A 15191-nucleotide genomic window follows, 5' to 3' on the forward strand; every position below is an offset into this window, starting at 1 on the left:
GGTTGACAAGTTTTGTTATTTAAAATCGCTTTTGGGAGGTTTAGCTTTAAATGCTATTAGTGGATTAACATTTACTAGTGAAAACTATACGGTGGCTGTTGATATACTAAAAAACCGTTTCGGCAGAGATGACCTGCTAATTAATGCGCATATGAATAAATTGTTGAGTTTAGAACCTGTAAAATATTCCGGAAATACGGCTTCTTTGAGGAAGCTTTATGACGATATAGAAATACAAATAAGGAATTTAAATTCTTTAAATGTTACTAGTGGTTCTTATGGACATTTATTATCCCCTATTTTGTTAAAGTTAATACCCGAGAATTTAACTCTAGAATTCACTAGGAAAAGAAGTGATAAACAAAATTTCGATGTTAATGAACTACTAACGTTCTTGAAAACGGAAGTGGAATGTAGGGAAACATCAATGATGTTAGCGCGTTCTAAGAATTTTGATGTAAATGAAACATCAATACGAAACAAAAGTTCCCATCAAGGTTATCAAACTAAATCTTACATGCATTCTAAAAGAAATGCTTACAGTACGAATAAGCAAGGTGCTTCGGTATTAACTAGTCAAAGCGAAACTCCCTCTAAATACTTTCAAAAATCACATTTTAATCCAAATCGAAAGTTCTTTACTCCGCCTAAGAAAGAGAATCAAAATGTCTGCATATTTTGTTTATCTGCTTGTCATATGAATCATGATTGCGCACTTGATTTAAAGGCTCGCCGAAAGGCATTAATGGATCGAGGTTTATGTTTTATTTGCTTTTCGAAAGGGCATCCAAGGCGTTTCTGTGCTCATAAAGATGAAAAATGCAGACTGTGCAATGTCCAAGGTTTACATAATTCGTTAATATGTGACGCCGCATCGAAAGGTTTAGAGACGGATACTTCCAATCAGACAAAACAAACGCCAATCCCTGAAGCTTCTCTTTCGCTCTTATGTAATGAAAATAATAACAAAATTAAACTACAGACTTCCATTCTTTTACAGACACTTTCGGTAACAGTTAGGTGTAAAGGGGGGAACGAAAAGGTATTACGTTGTATGCTAGATTCAGGGTCAACAAAGTCATTCATCTTACGAGAAGTGGTTGATTCACTGGGGTTGAAAATTATTAATAAAAAAGCGCTTATTATTTTCACATTTGGATGCAAAGATGCAAAAGAGCACTTGTATGATATCGTAGAAATCGTATTGCAAAATGTAAGCCATCCCAGTAAAAAGATAAAAATTAACGCAATAGTCATTGATTCTATAACACTAGGGCAAGTAAAAGTTCCTTCTCGGTGGATACGAAAGATGGCGTTTGAGAAGGGAATAGAATTAGAAGATGCTGGTACGAGTGACGAAATTCAAGTATTAATAGGTTCGGATTATATTTGGGAAATTTTAGGAGAACGAAACGTGAAGATTTGTAAAAAATTAATCGCAACAGAAAGCACTTTCGGTTTTGTGATTCAAGGCAAGGACGAAGGATCAAAGTGTAAGGACGCAAGAGTTAATCATATAACCGTTGTAAATGAGGACTTAGATTATGAAAGAGTTAAAAAATTATGGGAATTAGAAGCAATTGGGATAAGTTCGGATAAAGAAATATCTCTATCAGATAAAGAAAGAGTCATTTGAACGAAATACAACTTACAAGAATAAAAGGTATGAAACTCGATTATTGTGGAAAGAGGGTGTTGAAGGTTTAAATAACAATTATGAAATCGTGAAACAGCGTTTACAATTTTTAAATAATAAGTTTCAGAAAAATAGCGAGCTATATTTAAAATATAATGAGATAATTAATGAACACTTGAGAGATGGTATAGTGGAACGGGTAGATACGTATTTAAATAGTAGTTTAAAAACGGGGTATTACATGCCTCATCACGCGGTAGTGCGCGAGCAGAAGGATTCTACAAAGGTTCGAATAGTTTTTGACGCTTCTTCTAAAAGTAAGGGAAATTTATCACTTAATGATTGTTTGGAAAGCGGACCTAATTTAAATCCTGATTTACTAAAGATTATCATTAAATTCAGGGTACATTCAATTGCGTTTTGTGCCGACATTCAGCGTGCATTTTTAGAGGTAGGCTTAGCTAAAGAAGATAGGGATTTTTTAAAGTTTTTGTGGATAAATGAAGAAGGGTCAAATCTCGATCACAGTAATCCCAACTTACAAGTTCTCCAACACAATCGAGTTCCTTTCGGGGTCAAATGCTCACCTTATTTATTAACAGCTACAGTAAGACTGCATTTAAAAAAGTATGAAGATGCCTACGAAGAGGCATGCAGTATGTTAAAAGAGCTTTACGTAGATGATTTAATTTATGGGACAGTTAATGTAGCAAAGGCCTTACATTTAAGCAAGGACATGATTTTCATTCTTAGCGAGGCCAGTATGAATTTACGTAGATGGGTTTCAAACTCACCTGACCTGAATGAACTATGGAAACTTAATGGAATTGACTCTCGTGAAACATCTGAAGACTCTTTGGTACCGTTGGTACCGTTGAAAGTTTTAGGTCTTATCTGGGACAATGTCAATGATAATTTGAAAATAGATGTATCTCAGTTTGAGAAGTTACAAAATCTCAAAGTAACTAAACGCATCATTTTAGCAGCATGTGGTATGCTCTTTGATCCCTTAGGAATTATGAATCCATTTACTGTTCGAATTAAACTCTTAATGCAAACTATGTGGGAAAAGGGTATTCAATGGGACGAAAGTGTTCCCCTTGATACAGAATTCATATTTCAAGAATTGTTAAAAGAAGTTGAAAAAATAAAGTTTTTCGAAATTCCCAGACAGTACTTCAGTGATATGTGTTGGAAGTTTATAGAAGTTCACATATTTTCTGATGCCAGTCCCAGTGTTATGGTGCCGTAGCATATTTTAGATTTAAGAAGAAAAATAAATGTAAAACAAGTTTCATAGTATCGAAATCCCGTTTGGCTCCATTAAAAAGGGTAACACCCCCTAGGCTTGAACTTTTGGGAACATTAATTTCTGAAAGATTAGGTTCGTATTTGCAATCGATATTTCCGCAGTTGGATAAGGGAAATATATTTTACTGGACTGATTCCCAAATTTGCATTCACTGGATCAAGGGATCTGCCAACGAGTGGAAACAATTTGTTAGAAATCGTGTGGTAGAAATCAAGGAGAAAACAATTTTAAACAACTGGTACTTTTGCAGTGGGAAGACAAACACTGCTGATAAACTTACGAGGGGGATGGATGCCGAAGCTCTAATTAATGATAGTGATTGGTTTTCTGGGCCACCCTGGCTTTCAGAAGTAGATATTCGACATCACATAAACGAAATGAATACCGAAGCTGACTTGCAAAACGTTAGTGAAGAACGTAAATGTGTTACTTTGAAAACACTTGTGGAATCTACAGAACCGTTACTAAATCTTGAACTGTACGGAAATTTAACCAAAGTACTGGGAATAATGGCTTATGTTCTGCACTTCGTGAACAACTGTAAATCCGCTCGTGAAAAGCAATCTGGTGTGCTTGAGTTACGGAAGGCTTCAGAATTTATTATAAGAAATGTTCAACTTAATGAATTTTCAGAAGAAATTAAGGCTTTAAAGACAGAACAACCGATTAAAACTAAAAGAAAAATAATTTCACTTAATCCATTTCTAGATGAAAACGAAATTTTAAGAGTAGGAGGTAGATTAAGAAACGCAGAAATTACCAGAGAAAGTAAACATCCCATTATATTGCCAAATAATAATCACTTCACAAAATTAATGATACAGCATTATCACGAAAAACATTTACACGGAGGGTTGCATTTAATGTTATCCGCAATAAGACAGAAATACTGGATAATAAGTGCAAAGAATGAAATTAAAAATGCATTTGGAAATGTGTAAAATGTTGCAGAGTACGAGCAGTAACATCTATTCAATTAATGGGAGAACTACCTGCAAGTATTCCAAGTAGAACCTTTTCAAAGGTTGGCGTTGATTATGCCGGCCCATTTTCTGTGAAAATGAAAAGGGGAAGAGGTATAAGACCAATTAAATGTTATATCTGTATTTTCGTTTGTTTAGTTACAAAGGCTATCCATTTAGAGATTGATAGCGACTTATCAAGTGAAGCATTCCTAGCTGCTCTAAAACGATTTGCTTCGAGGAGAAGAAAACCTCAAGAAGTAAGAAGTGATTGTGGAACTAATTTTATAGGTTCAAATAAAATCCTCAAGGAAGCAGTTTCATCTGTCCAGTCAACCTCAGAATTTCAAAGGTGGTTAGCAAATGAAAACATAAGGTGGATATTCAACCCGCCAGCTGCTCCACATCATGGTGGTATATGGGAGGCAGCTGTTAGATCTATGAAGCTGAATCTAAAGAAATGTGTTGGAACTCAAATTTTGACTTATGAAGAGTTTCTAACTCTAATTGCACAAATTGAAGCATGCTTAAATTCGAGGCCAATAACACCGGTCTCCAGTGATCCCAATGATTTGACAGCTTTGACTCCTGGACACTTTTTTATAGGGACTTCTTTAACAGCTGTTCCGGAACAAGATTTAACTGAAGTACGAGTGTCTCCATTGCAAAGATGGCAACTAACACAGCAGATGTTCCAAGGGTTTTGGAAGCTGGTCTAAAGAGTACCTGTGCCAACTACAGCAGCGTAGCAAATGGAGACAGCCTAGCAGAAATATTCGTCTAAATGACTTAATTCTCATTAAAGAAGATAATATGCCTTCATTACGTTGGAAACTCGGGCGAGTAATAGAAGTGTTTCCTGGAAGAGACAATAATGTCCGAGTGGTTAGACTAAAAACTGTGCACGGGGACATTAAACGTCCTATTACCAAACTGTGTCTTTTACCAGTTGAAGAACATTAACTTAAGTGTTTGGTTTATATTGAATATGTTTTATTATTTTTTTTATTTCTTATTGTACTAATAATTTTATTTGTTTGTTCTAGTTTAACCCTCATAGTTAACGTTTCAATATAGTAAGATATAAGATGTTTTGCTAGAAGATTGGTAAGTGTAACATGTAATTTTATACTTATTGAAGGTTTTTGTATGTTTTCAGTTTCTATATTTTTCATTTACTTGTTTGCATATATTGAAGATTGTATTAAGATGAATGTAATTCATCGGGGGGGAGGATGTTTTGGCCTCCTCGGTGATTGCGGTGATTTGTGCCCAGAGGGCGCACCGCACAAAAAGTTAGTTGCGTAACAGAACGTAAGGGAAGCGGACACGCCAAAATGTCGGGCGTATTACCGCTAATTGAGGTAATTGCATCGTATCTGTCAGGTGGCAGAAAACTAGTATGATGTATCAATTCACATGCCAGGTGGCAGAATATGTCTATCATGTACATGCCAGGAGGCATAACGCTTGTAAATATGCCAGGTGGCATACGACTTGTAAATAAATTGTAAATAAATGTACAGTAAAATATCTTGGTGCGATAACAAGCCTCAACAACCTTCTGATCATTTGGATACGTACATTTTGGAATATCTACATCAACATTAATATCATTTTTAGTTGCATACTTAGCAAGACAATTAGCTCTCTCGTTTCCATAATTACCCGAATGACCACGGACAAATGTAAAAAATACTGAAATACCCTTCTACTCTAGATCTCCGAGAGACTGCTGTATATTAACAATAATATCATTAGATAAAGAGGTTTTTTAAGGGATTCCAGGGAAGAGTGTGAATCCGTACAGATTAAGTAGCTGGAACAACGTCCATCCTGGATAATTATCCACTTAATTGCAAAATTAATACACAGAAGCTCAGAGATATACATACTACATTCATTTCTAAATTTCAATATCATTTTCAAAAATAACATAAGCAAAACCAACTTTATCATCAATCCTACTGCCATCCGTATACAACACAAGTCAGAATGAATTTACATTAGTGTCCATCCTATCCAGAATCTGTATTGGTTGTGTTACAGAAGGATGTGGAAGAACAGATGTGCAAGATACCCTGGATGTTCCCGTGTCGACCAGAACCATTTCCCGTCGATTGGTTGAATGTGGCCTGCACTCACGGGGTCCGTTAAGATGACTGCCATTGACCCCACAGCATAGACGCCAACGTTTAGAATGGTGCCGGACTGGAGCGATGTGGATGACAGAATGGCGAAACGTCGTGTTCTCAGATGAGTCCCGCTTCTGTTTATCCAGTGAGAGTCGCCGCATACGTGTGTAGCGTCTACGTGGAGACAGATCTAATCCGGCAGTAACTGTGGAACGCCCCACCGCGTGACAACGTGGAATAATGGTTTGGGACGCTATTGTCTACGATTCCAGGTCACCTCTAGTTCGTATTCAGGGGACTATGACGGCCCAATGACACTTGGATAATGTACTGCGGCCAGTGGCGATCCCTTACCTTCAGGGGCTGCCAAATGCAATTTTTCAGCACGATAACGCCCGACCACACAGTGCTCGCATCTTCCAACATTGTCTGCAAGGTATACAGATGTTTCCCTGGCCACCGTACTCTCCTGACCTGTCACCAATCGAACATGTGTGGGATGTGATTGGACGCCGTTTGCAGACTCTGCCCCTGCCTCGTTCAGAAGATAAACTGTGGAAAATGGTTGAAAGGGAATGGAGTTTAAATGAAATGCAAGAAAAAATGGGTATAAATTAATATTCCGTACAAGGAAATCATGTTCTGTACACATAAGATTTTTTCTGATGAGATTTGTTACTAACTGGAGCTCTTTTCTGTCATGAATTATGGAGTACATTTACTCTGCAAAGCTTTATTTAGTATATTCAGTTACTGGAAGACGTCAAGCAAGAAAGCTATGCCACACAGTGTCTATTATTCAGCAGATCTGTCACTGACGTCACACTCATTGTCAGCTAGGGAATCTTTATTTTATGTGCGAGTTCGAATAAGCACAAAACAATCTTGTTGCCTCGATGGGCAAGAGAAGTTTCCATGCTCTTTTAGTATATTTCCTGTGGGATTGCAAAGTATTCGGAACTGTATGCGTTTGATATCTGGAGTAAAAATTCTTCATTATTTCTGACAGAATTATTTTCATAGCATCGGACTTTTTTTAGTAATTAGAATCTTCCAGCTGTGATCAAAGGAGTTCAGCTATGAAATAGTTTTCTGAATATCAGAAACCACATCACTGTGTTTGTTTATCATAATTCCATATTGTCAATATTGATTTCAATGTATTTCTCGTGCCTGTACGAATGTTGAATTATAAAACCATGGAAAAGAACAAACATCCCCCTTGCCTAACCAGAGAAATATTTTCAAAATAAAACTCATCTGATATTAATATACTTAATAAACGTTTGCGATTGTACAGTATTTGTGCAATCTACAAATTCGTCCATTTCTAAGCAAATGCTTTTTACAAATTTCAGTTTAATTTTTAGTAGCTGCTACAAAACAGGAAATATATTTGGGATGTGCACAAAGGAGTAATGGAAAAAATAAGCCAGAGTCACTAACCGCTATCCCAGCTGTGCGCTTTCCAAATAGTATAATTTTCATTAAGAGCATGAGGTTTTCTAGCAGAATAGTGGAGTATTCAATTTTTCGTAACTTTCCTTCTTTGTTTTTCTTTGAAATAATATTTATCTCTAAATTGTTTCTTAATGCGTGTTAATATTCCGAATCTTTTAATTTTAATAAAGTTCGAAATATTTGCATTTGCGTTTTTATTATCTTTATTTAATTTGCTACTTCTACATTCTACTGTTTTTGCAGTTCTGTACTTTCCATCCTGGTAACTACGCATATCTTTCTTTATACAGACTATTAGATATTTCAAAATGTAAAAAAGAAAAAAAGAAAAGCGAAAGAAAAGCAACCGTGTCCCTGCTGGGAATCGAATCACACATTTTCAATTGCCAGTTGAAGAAGCTTGCTAGTTATACCTCGAGCAAGCATAGGAAAAGCGATAATTCCTTACAGTATGATTGTTCAACTTTTGATACTTAAAAAAGTAACCTTTCTTTTTTGGTGCTTTTAAATGATATATCTATTAAAGCGAGATACATACAAATATATCATTGAGAAATGTTAGTTTACAGTTTCACAGTTCTTTCTTTTCATTACAGGGAGGGTCAAGGGGAAAGGAGGCATTCGCGTCAATCGAGATATTATTTTTTCCTACTCGACAGAAACAGAAGCGTTTACTATGGGATTTATCTAAAAATTTATGGCTCCTTTGCGATTTTTAAATTTTCTGTCACAGTTGCTCACATAACCCTAGAATAAAGAGAGCCGTAGTTTAGGCTGTGAATCTCATTTAAATAACATTTAGTACGTCAACAAATTATTATTTCTAATTAAATATATTTATTTCACGATTCGTAATTAATTTACCAAAGGTTTAAGTCATTAAGCATGTTTTGTGCTTGATGTTTGAGAAAGTTTGAAAACTTTGATGGTATTTGTACAACGTAAGTGGTATGGATAATTTCATAAATTAAGTTAAAATACATAATCCATTTGTATGATAGCGCTTTTGGTTTAAATGCAAGAACACAATACAATGAACTAATACAAGATTTAATTTTCAACATGCTTTAGTTTTAATTTATTTAATTTAAAATATCAGTTTTCGTAGAAATTACTATTAGCCCAAAGAGGCAATTTGCCCAGAAGTATAAAACTATATTGTATATCGGATATCGGAAATTCTAAAGATATGTTCGTTTTAAAATTATTTTGCGATATTGCTGTTGAATTGAATTTTATGGTTTAAGTGCGAAGAACATATATTTAATAAATAAAGGTAACACACAAAACATTAAAATCTGAAAGCTTTCAGATTTTTTTTAGTTGAATGTTTTTTAATCTTAACAGTTCTAAACATCTCCGATAAAATGAAACTGAAATTATATAATAACTCTTGATTTAGGATTAATGAATTGATATGCAAAACTATAATTAACATTTTTTTTTATAAATTAATAAAATAAAATTCTCTTTTTGTCAAGAAACCTTGCAGGTTACTTACCAATGTCTGTAATTTCACTTCCAATTACTAGATTTATTACTAAAAAGAAAAGAAAAAATGTTTTTTCCATTATGCACGCAATCTGATTTTCATATAAAACTATGCATATAAAGCGCAGGCTATTTTATTGAGAAAAATCCTGGGAATTTACAAGACCCATAACATGTGCGTTTTTTTCGGAAATGCGTAACAGCAAAATTATCTGCGTTTTTCCAATTTAGATAACGACAGATAAAAAATAAGATAAGATAATTGCAGTTATTATTAAAACATTACACAGAAAAAGAAATTGGATAAATGTCAGGTGCGTACGGCTTCGTAATAGATTGTACGCACAAGTTCGATAATAGGTGATTAAAATTATTTTTTATCAAAAGAAATATTTCAGAACTCTGAAATTTTCCACAGAAATATTTGCATAAGTGTTCACAGTATCACACAGTATAATCAGTAGTTACACTGAAAACTACTAAGAACGTTAAAAACGCGATGCAAACAGCATTCAAAGAGAAAGCTAATCCGATCTCAGGCTGGACGGCTTTAGATAGTTTTCAACTAGTCACGAGATATTTTTAGTACTTTCTGCTTCTCGAAATTACTGGAAAGCAATACGAAGATGAAATTATGGTTACAGCTAACTTGGTGGTTAATTACATTTATTCAGTTTCAATGCAAATTATCAAGATAACCATTTACTCAATATTAAATGCACGTGCCCCTATATTCGTACTTCTCTGGCTTTTTTTTTTTTTTTTTTCAAAATTTGTCTCGCTCTTCATTTAAAAAAAAAATAAATAAATAAAATACAACAGTTTTAATTATAACTCTAGCTATAATTAAAGACTTTGAAAAGTTAAAATTATCGACTTCTTTAATTCATTCTTTTTCCTGCATCATTTCTTTCAGCACTACACATAGTCTGTATTAAAAATAATTTCAGTATTTTAAAACATAGTTTGTATTAAACACACAGTTTGTATTAAAAATGGTTGCAGTATGCATTACTTTAAAATTTTGCTCTTCAAATCAGTTAGCTTTTAATTAAGAATAAATGAACTGGCATTGCAAAATTTTATTGTTATTTGTTTTATGCCCCCACAATATGTAAGTTTTCATTAGCACACACTAATAATAAAAATATATATTAATTCACGAAGAATTAGTATAAATGATGACATCGGAAAACAGAATCATTTGAGTTCCATAATCAATAACTTGGAGTATGTTTCTATCTTTATACGCCATTTCCGTAAAAATCTTATGTTGCCTTTATTAAAGCAGCTGTTGGTCGTACACATACACTTTCAGCTAAGTTTTAAGTTACGCAAATGTTCATATTTTGGGACTTTTAAAAAACATTTTGACAAAAATTATGAAATTTGACTTTTTGCACGTTCTTCCTGTCCCTATATTTACACTTAGGAAGATTTTTTTTACTCGTTATATAAAAAAAAAAAAAAAAAAAAAAAAAAAGGTGAGAATATCGTGCGTCAAAAATTGACCGAAAGATCAAATGCATGAGAAATCTAGGGAGTATGAAATTTAAAAATGCTTTAATTGGATTAATTAATAATTGTCTTCTATATGAGTATTTTAATGTTATTCTGTTCTTTGAATTTTACACTGTATATAACTCACTACTGCTAAGGTATGGCAGAGTATTTGTATGTTAATCTAAATGTAATTATACACTGTAATACTATGCTTATTGTTCTGCACTCATTTGTAATCTTAAGCCTAGATATTTTAGTTGTGTTACCGCTTTCAATCTTTTAACATTTAGAGCTAAACTATATGATCGATTTGTCAATAAGAGTTCTATTTTCGGGACTAAGAAGACTTCGATTTCTATTTACAAATTTACAATTTTAAGAATATTATAATGACAGTAGAATTGTTTTCAGTCTTCTGTAAAGTTTCCCCGTAATTCATCTCCAGTTTTTCCTCTAACAATGAAGGCTGCATCATCTACGTGGGCGAATTTTCGAGTATGTTTTAGCCAAGTTGTAAGTATTTTATTGAATTTGCAAGTGTCTAAAATTTCGTCCCATATATCAACTGATGTATGAGTATTTTATTTCCTTTTTCTAAACCCGGAGTGACAAGGGCGAAGATAATTCTTCTGATGCAGGTGATATTTAAGCTTGGTCACCAATATTTTTTAATATTTTGAGTAATGCTGATAATAAGCATTCTGTAGGAATTTGCGTTGCGTTGGCTGAATTCCAATGCTCTTTTAAGTAGAGTAAGACTTGGTCTATTTTGGAAGTTCTTGGTAATGTACCATTAGCAAGAAGTTCGTTGAAAGAGTATTTGCGGAAGGGGATAATATTGCTTCCGATGATCACTATTTAATAGCTTATGGAATCTGCCTGGTGCATTCTTTTTAGGAAGAAAGGGAAGCCCATCTTGGATTTCGCATTAGTAAAATCGAAGTCGGCTGAAGGTACTGATTTCTTTTTAAGTTGTATTATTTGTTGCTGCAATGGCGTACCTTCGTTGGCATTTTCTTGAGTAAAGAACGCGTCGAATATTTTATTCAAAATATCTTCTACGTTGTTATGGTTAGAAATTATTGAGGAAACGAAACGAATCTGGCTGGTTTGTATAGTTTATTGATTAGTATTTATCCATGTATGTCCTTAATTTCCGTACAAAATTTTCTCCAGGAGTTTATCTTAACTTCAATAATCATGCGTTTGTATCCTGCACGCTCGTTTTAACACTTTTGTAAGGTCAGATAAAAGTCAGATAAGGAATTCGTTCAACATGAAATTGCAGTTTGGATTTTCTTCCGATAAGACAGTAAATAGCCATCAAGGCGACATTGGCTTTATTGACAGCACAAATTACTTATCCTTTACATGTACGATTTTCATTAAATATAACCCTAAACATTTATATACTTGACCAATTGGAAAACTACACTGGTGTGCAAAAATTAAGGACGAGATGGTTTTTTCAATATAAATTTGTACAAAAGCTTTCCAAATCAACACATTTAATACCGTAAGATCCCCAATACGTAAGGACATGAGCGCAATGCGACTGAAGGCCGAAACATCCCTGTGATGGGTGTCCAGCAAGAAATATCCGGTCTTTAATAGGGGATATGATCTCCCCTGACTGCTAGGCAGGTTTCACAGCGTCTGCCCATGCTGAGAATGAGGGTGTCAATGAGTTGTTGAGGCATTGCTGCCCATTCGTCTTGCAGCGCCAATCGAAGCTCCGGAATCGTTACTGGTGGTAAGGGTACGAGCTGCCAAGCGTCTGCCTAGAAAATCCCATACATGCTCGATGGGATTGAGATCCGGAGATCGTGCCGGCCAATCCATACGTTCAATATCCTCACTTTCTAAGAGCTGTTCGGCAGCTACTGTGCGATGACAGGGTGCATTGTCGTCCATGAAAAGGAACAGCGGACCTATAGCGCCTCTAAAAAGACGCACATATGGAAGAAGAATCTCGTTACAATAACGGGTCCCGTTGAGTGAACCTGCGTCGAAGATGTGAAGGTCTGTACGACTACCAAGCATGATGCCTCCTCAAACGAGAACACCGCCACCTCCATACCTGTCCCTTTCAATGATGTTCGAGGGATGATTGCGGCTTCCCCGCTCTCTCCAGATGAGTATGCGATGAGAATCGCTACTCAGACTGAATCTGCTCTCATCTGTAAAGAGTACTCGTACCCATTCATTGTCTCTCCAATTCCAGTGTTCCCGGCACCACAGAGAACGCCTTCTCCGATGGGCAGGCGTTAGAGGTACACACCGTACAGGGCGTCGTGCAAACAGACCACCACCGTGCAGTCTTCTGGCCACGGTAAAACGCGATATCGGTCGTCCAGTCGCCTGTGTCGTGTGTCTAGCGATTTCTCCCGCTGTCTGCCGCCTGTTTCTTCTGGCCTGTAAGGCAATATACCGGTCATCTGCGGGTGTGGTTCCTCGTGGACGACCACTACTAAACCCCCGGATAGCTGTTCCTGTAGTTTGAAATTGTGTCCAAAGTCGTGAAACGATGCTGTGTGCAATTCCGAACTCTGCAGCCACACTTGTCACACAGCGGTCTTCCTCCAACTTCCCAATGATTCGACCTCGGGTAAAAGCATCCAGATGTCGTCTAACAGATTGATTATTCGCCATTTCTCGCTGAGGCTGCAACTCGGTGTGATTTTAACTGCTACACGGCGTGCAATCTCTTTGCCAGAAATACTGATCTTACACCGACAACATGCTTTATACTACTCAGACACTCCCCCATTACGTCTACCTGAATATCTGCGCATGTGCTACCGTACATCACTTTACTTAATCTCCTTTTTGGTCTTTCTGTCCGCTCTGCCTCTTCGTTCAGCTGATATGCTAATTTTTCGACTTCGTTCTTAATTTTTGCACACCAGTGTATTCCGCGGATTGTAATATATTCAATCAATCGGTTTTTACGTTTTCTTCTAAGAATAAAACAATACATTTGGTAGCATTTAATGTGACTTTCCAAACCAAATATGTGGTAAGTAATGTTAACAAAATGTTGTAAATTTAGTGTGGAGTTCTGAAGATTCAAAACTACAGCGTCTTACAGCACTTCAGCGTCCTTCAGTAAGATTCAAAATTTTACAGCATTTACTGTACCCTTTACGAAAGCTGAATTAGAATTTCTGAATAAGATTCTATTTTTCTGGATGTTCTGTGATTCTTTTTTTGAATAACTCTTTCAAATGTTTTGTAATACAAGGTGTTAAGAATTATGTTAATTTTATTAAAAGTTAAACGTTGAGTTAAATTTTCTTTCCTATCCATTCTTAACTTCAACTTACAACTTACGGTCAGAACTTAGTTTTAGAATCACATCTGAATACATAATGAGGAAGAGCGATATTTAACCGCGAAGTTCTTCGGTCTTAGTGAGAGAGATACCAGGTACTCTGGCTGCACGCGCCCGCCTTTTTCGGTTACTCTAACGTAAGCTACTATTATCACGCTCGGCCGTACTTTAGGCCCTTGATAGCTTCGGAGTCTATTAACGGTAAAAGGCCAACTCTGTTAGAATTTTGATAGCTTCGGCTATATCTCTTTAGTTAAGATTAGTTTAGTTTAATTCTTAGTCTCTCAAGTTAAAGTCTAGTTTAATTTAGTTTAGTCTAACTCTTAGTCTCCTAAGTGTCGGCTGTATTGTACACTCCAAGATGAAGTATTGTTAAACTTTAGTTAGAATAATCAAGGGTTATCTTACCCTTCTGTCTTGTTGTTTCATGTCACACGAACTCAAGCGATTATTCGCTTATCAGTTCTTAAGATTCTTGACTTCCAACAGTAACTTAGAATTACACAGTGAGGAACTCTACAAAGGTAAAATGCCTATAGGTGATATAGCTATAAGGACGTTTTGGGTTCAATAGTAGAGCTTCGAAAAAGTTTCCTAGGTCTTACAAAACGTCAGCTAGTTAGCAAAGAAATTGCATAATATCGCAAAGTCTTTCGGGAACATATTTGCCCGTTTCTCGCCTTCTACTTAATTTTTTTTAAAAATTCAAACGTTATTGAACTCAAAAATGAAACATCTGCAACTTTGGGTAAGGAATAAATGTTTAAATGTGAAGCCTGTAAAGACTAAAGACAAAATAAACACTAAACGTTTCATCCTAAAAGCAATAAGTATGTAAAATCATCTATAATAATAGTACAACAATACAATCAAAAATATTTAAGTATTTACAACAATTAATGCCGACAGACTGCATTCGTAGGATTTCTACTGTATTACTGTTACAAGGGTAGAGAATGCTGAGCAAAAATGATTTCAGAAAGGATCAATAAGCCAAAAAATATTAGAAAACTATTCGCTTTAGATTACTTAACGACGTATTTCTTAGCGATCGCGCTCGAGAATCTTATTGTGAAGTACTTAAGATAAGTGAACTAAATTTAATGCAAGATTTGCAAGGAAATCATTACTGACTCTCCAGAAAAATGAAATAAATTTAACTTCAAATTTACAAGAAATCAGTCCCAAAGCTCGAGAAAGTAAAGCACATTTGAAGCTTCTACTGTTTTCGCGTTTTTCTTTATTTATTTTCAGGGAAATAAAATTGGGTTTTGAATATTATTGAAGCTTCTTTTTTCCTAATTTTAAGATGATTTTTTGGAAAAAATTTGATTAAATGATTTGGATTATTACAACA

General features: G+C 35.2%; 2 protein-coding genes across 7 annotated transcripts in view; one reads left to right on the forward strand and one right to left on the reverse strand.

Moving 5' to 3' along the window:
- The window catches only part of LOC118188789 (astacin-like metalloprotease toxin 4), a 51159-nt gene extending 41994 nt beyond the window's left edge, over positions 1 to 9165 (reverse strand). The window contains exon 1 of one of the 3 annotated variants that reach the window (XM_035359293.2): positions 9008 to 9165. In XM_035359293.2, the coding sequence (XP_035215184.1) occupies positions 9008 to 9077 (70 nt within the window). In that variant the 5' untranslated portion in view covers positions 9078 to 9165. The remainder of the gene's footprint in view (positions 1 to 9007) is intronic. The other 2 variants (XM_035359295.2, XM_085816041.1) reach the window with 2 other exon arrangements.
- LOC146999110 (astacin-like metalloprotease toxin 1) overlaps positions 1 to 15191 on the forward strand; it is an 84654-nt gene that overhangs the window by 47988 nt on the left and 21475 nt on the right. The window lies entirely within an intron of this gene.

This window comes from Stegodyphus dumicola, chromosome 1 (assembly GCF_044657685.1).
Source record: "Stegodyphus dumicola isolate Sdum_Otavi_A_Nest chromosome 1, ASM4465768v1".
Classification (NCBI taxonomy): Eukaryota; Metazoa; Arthropoda; class Arachnida; order Araneae; family Eresidae; genus Stegodyphus; species Stegodyphus dumicola.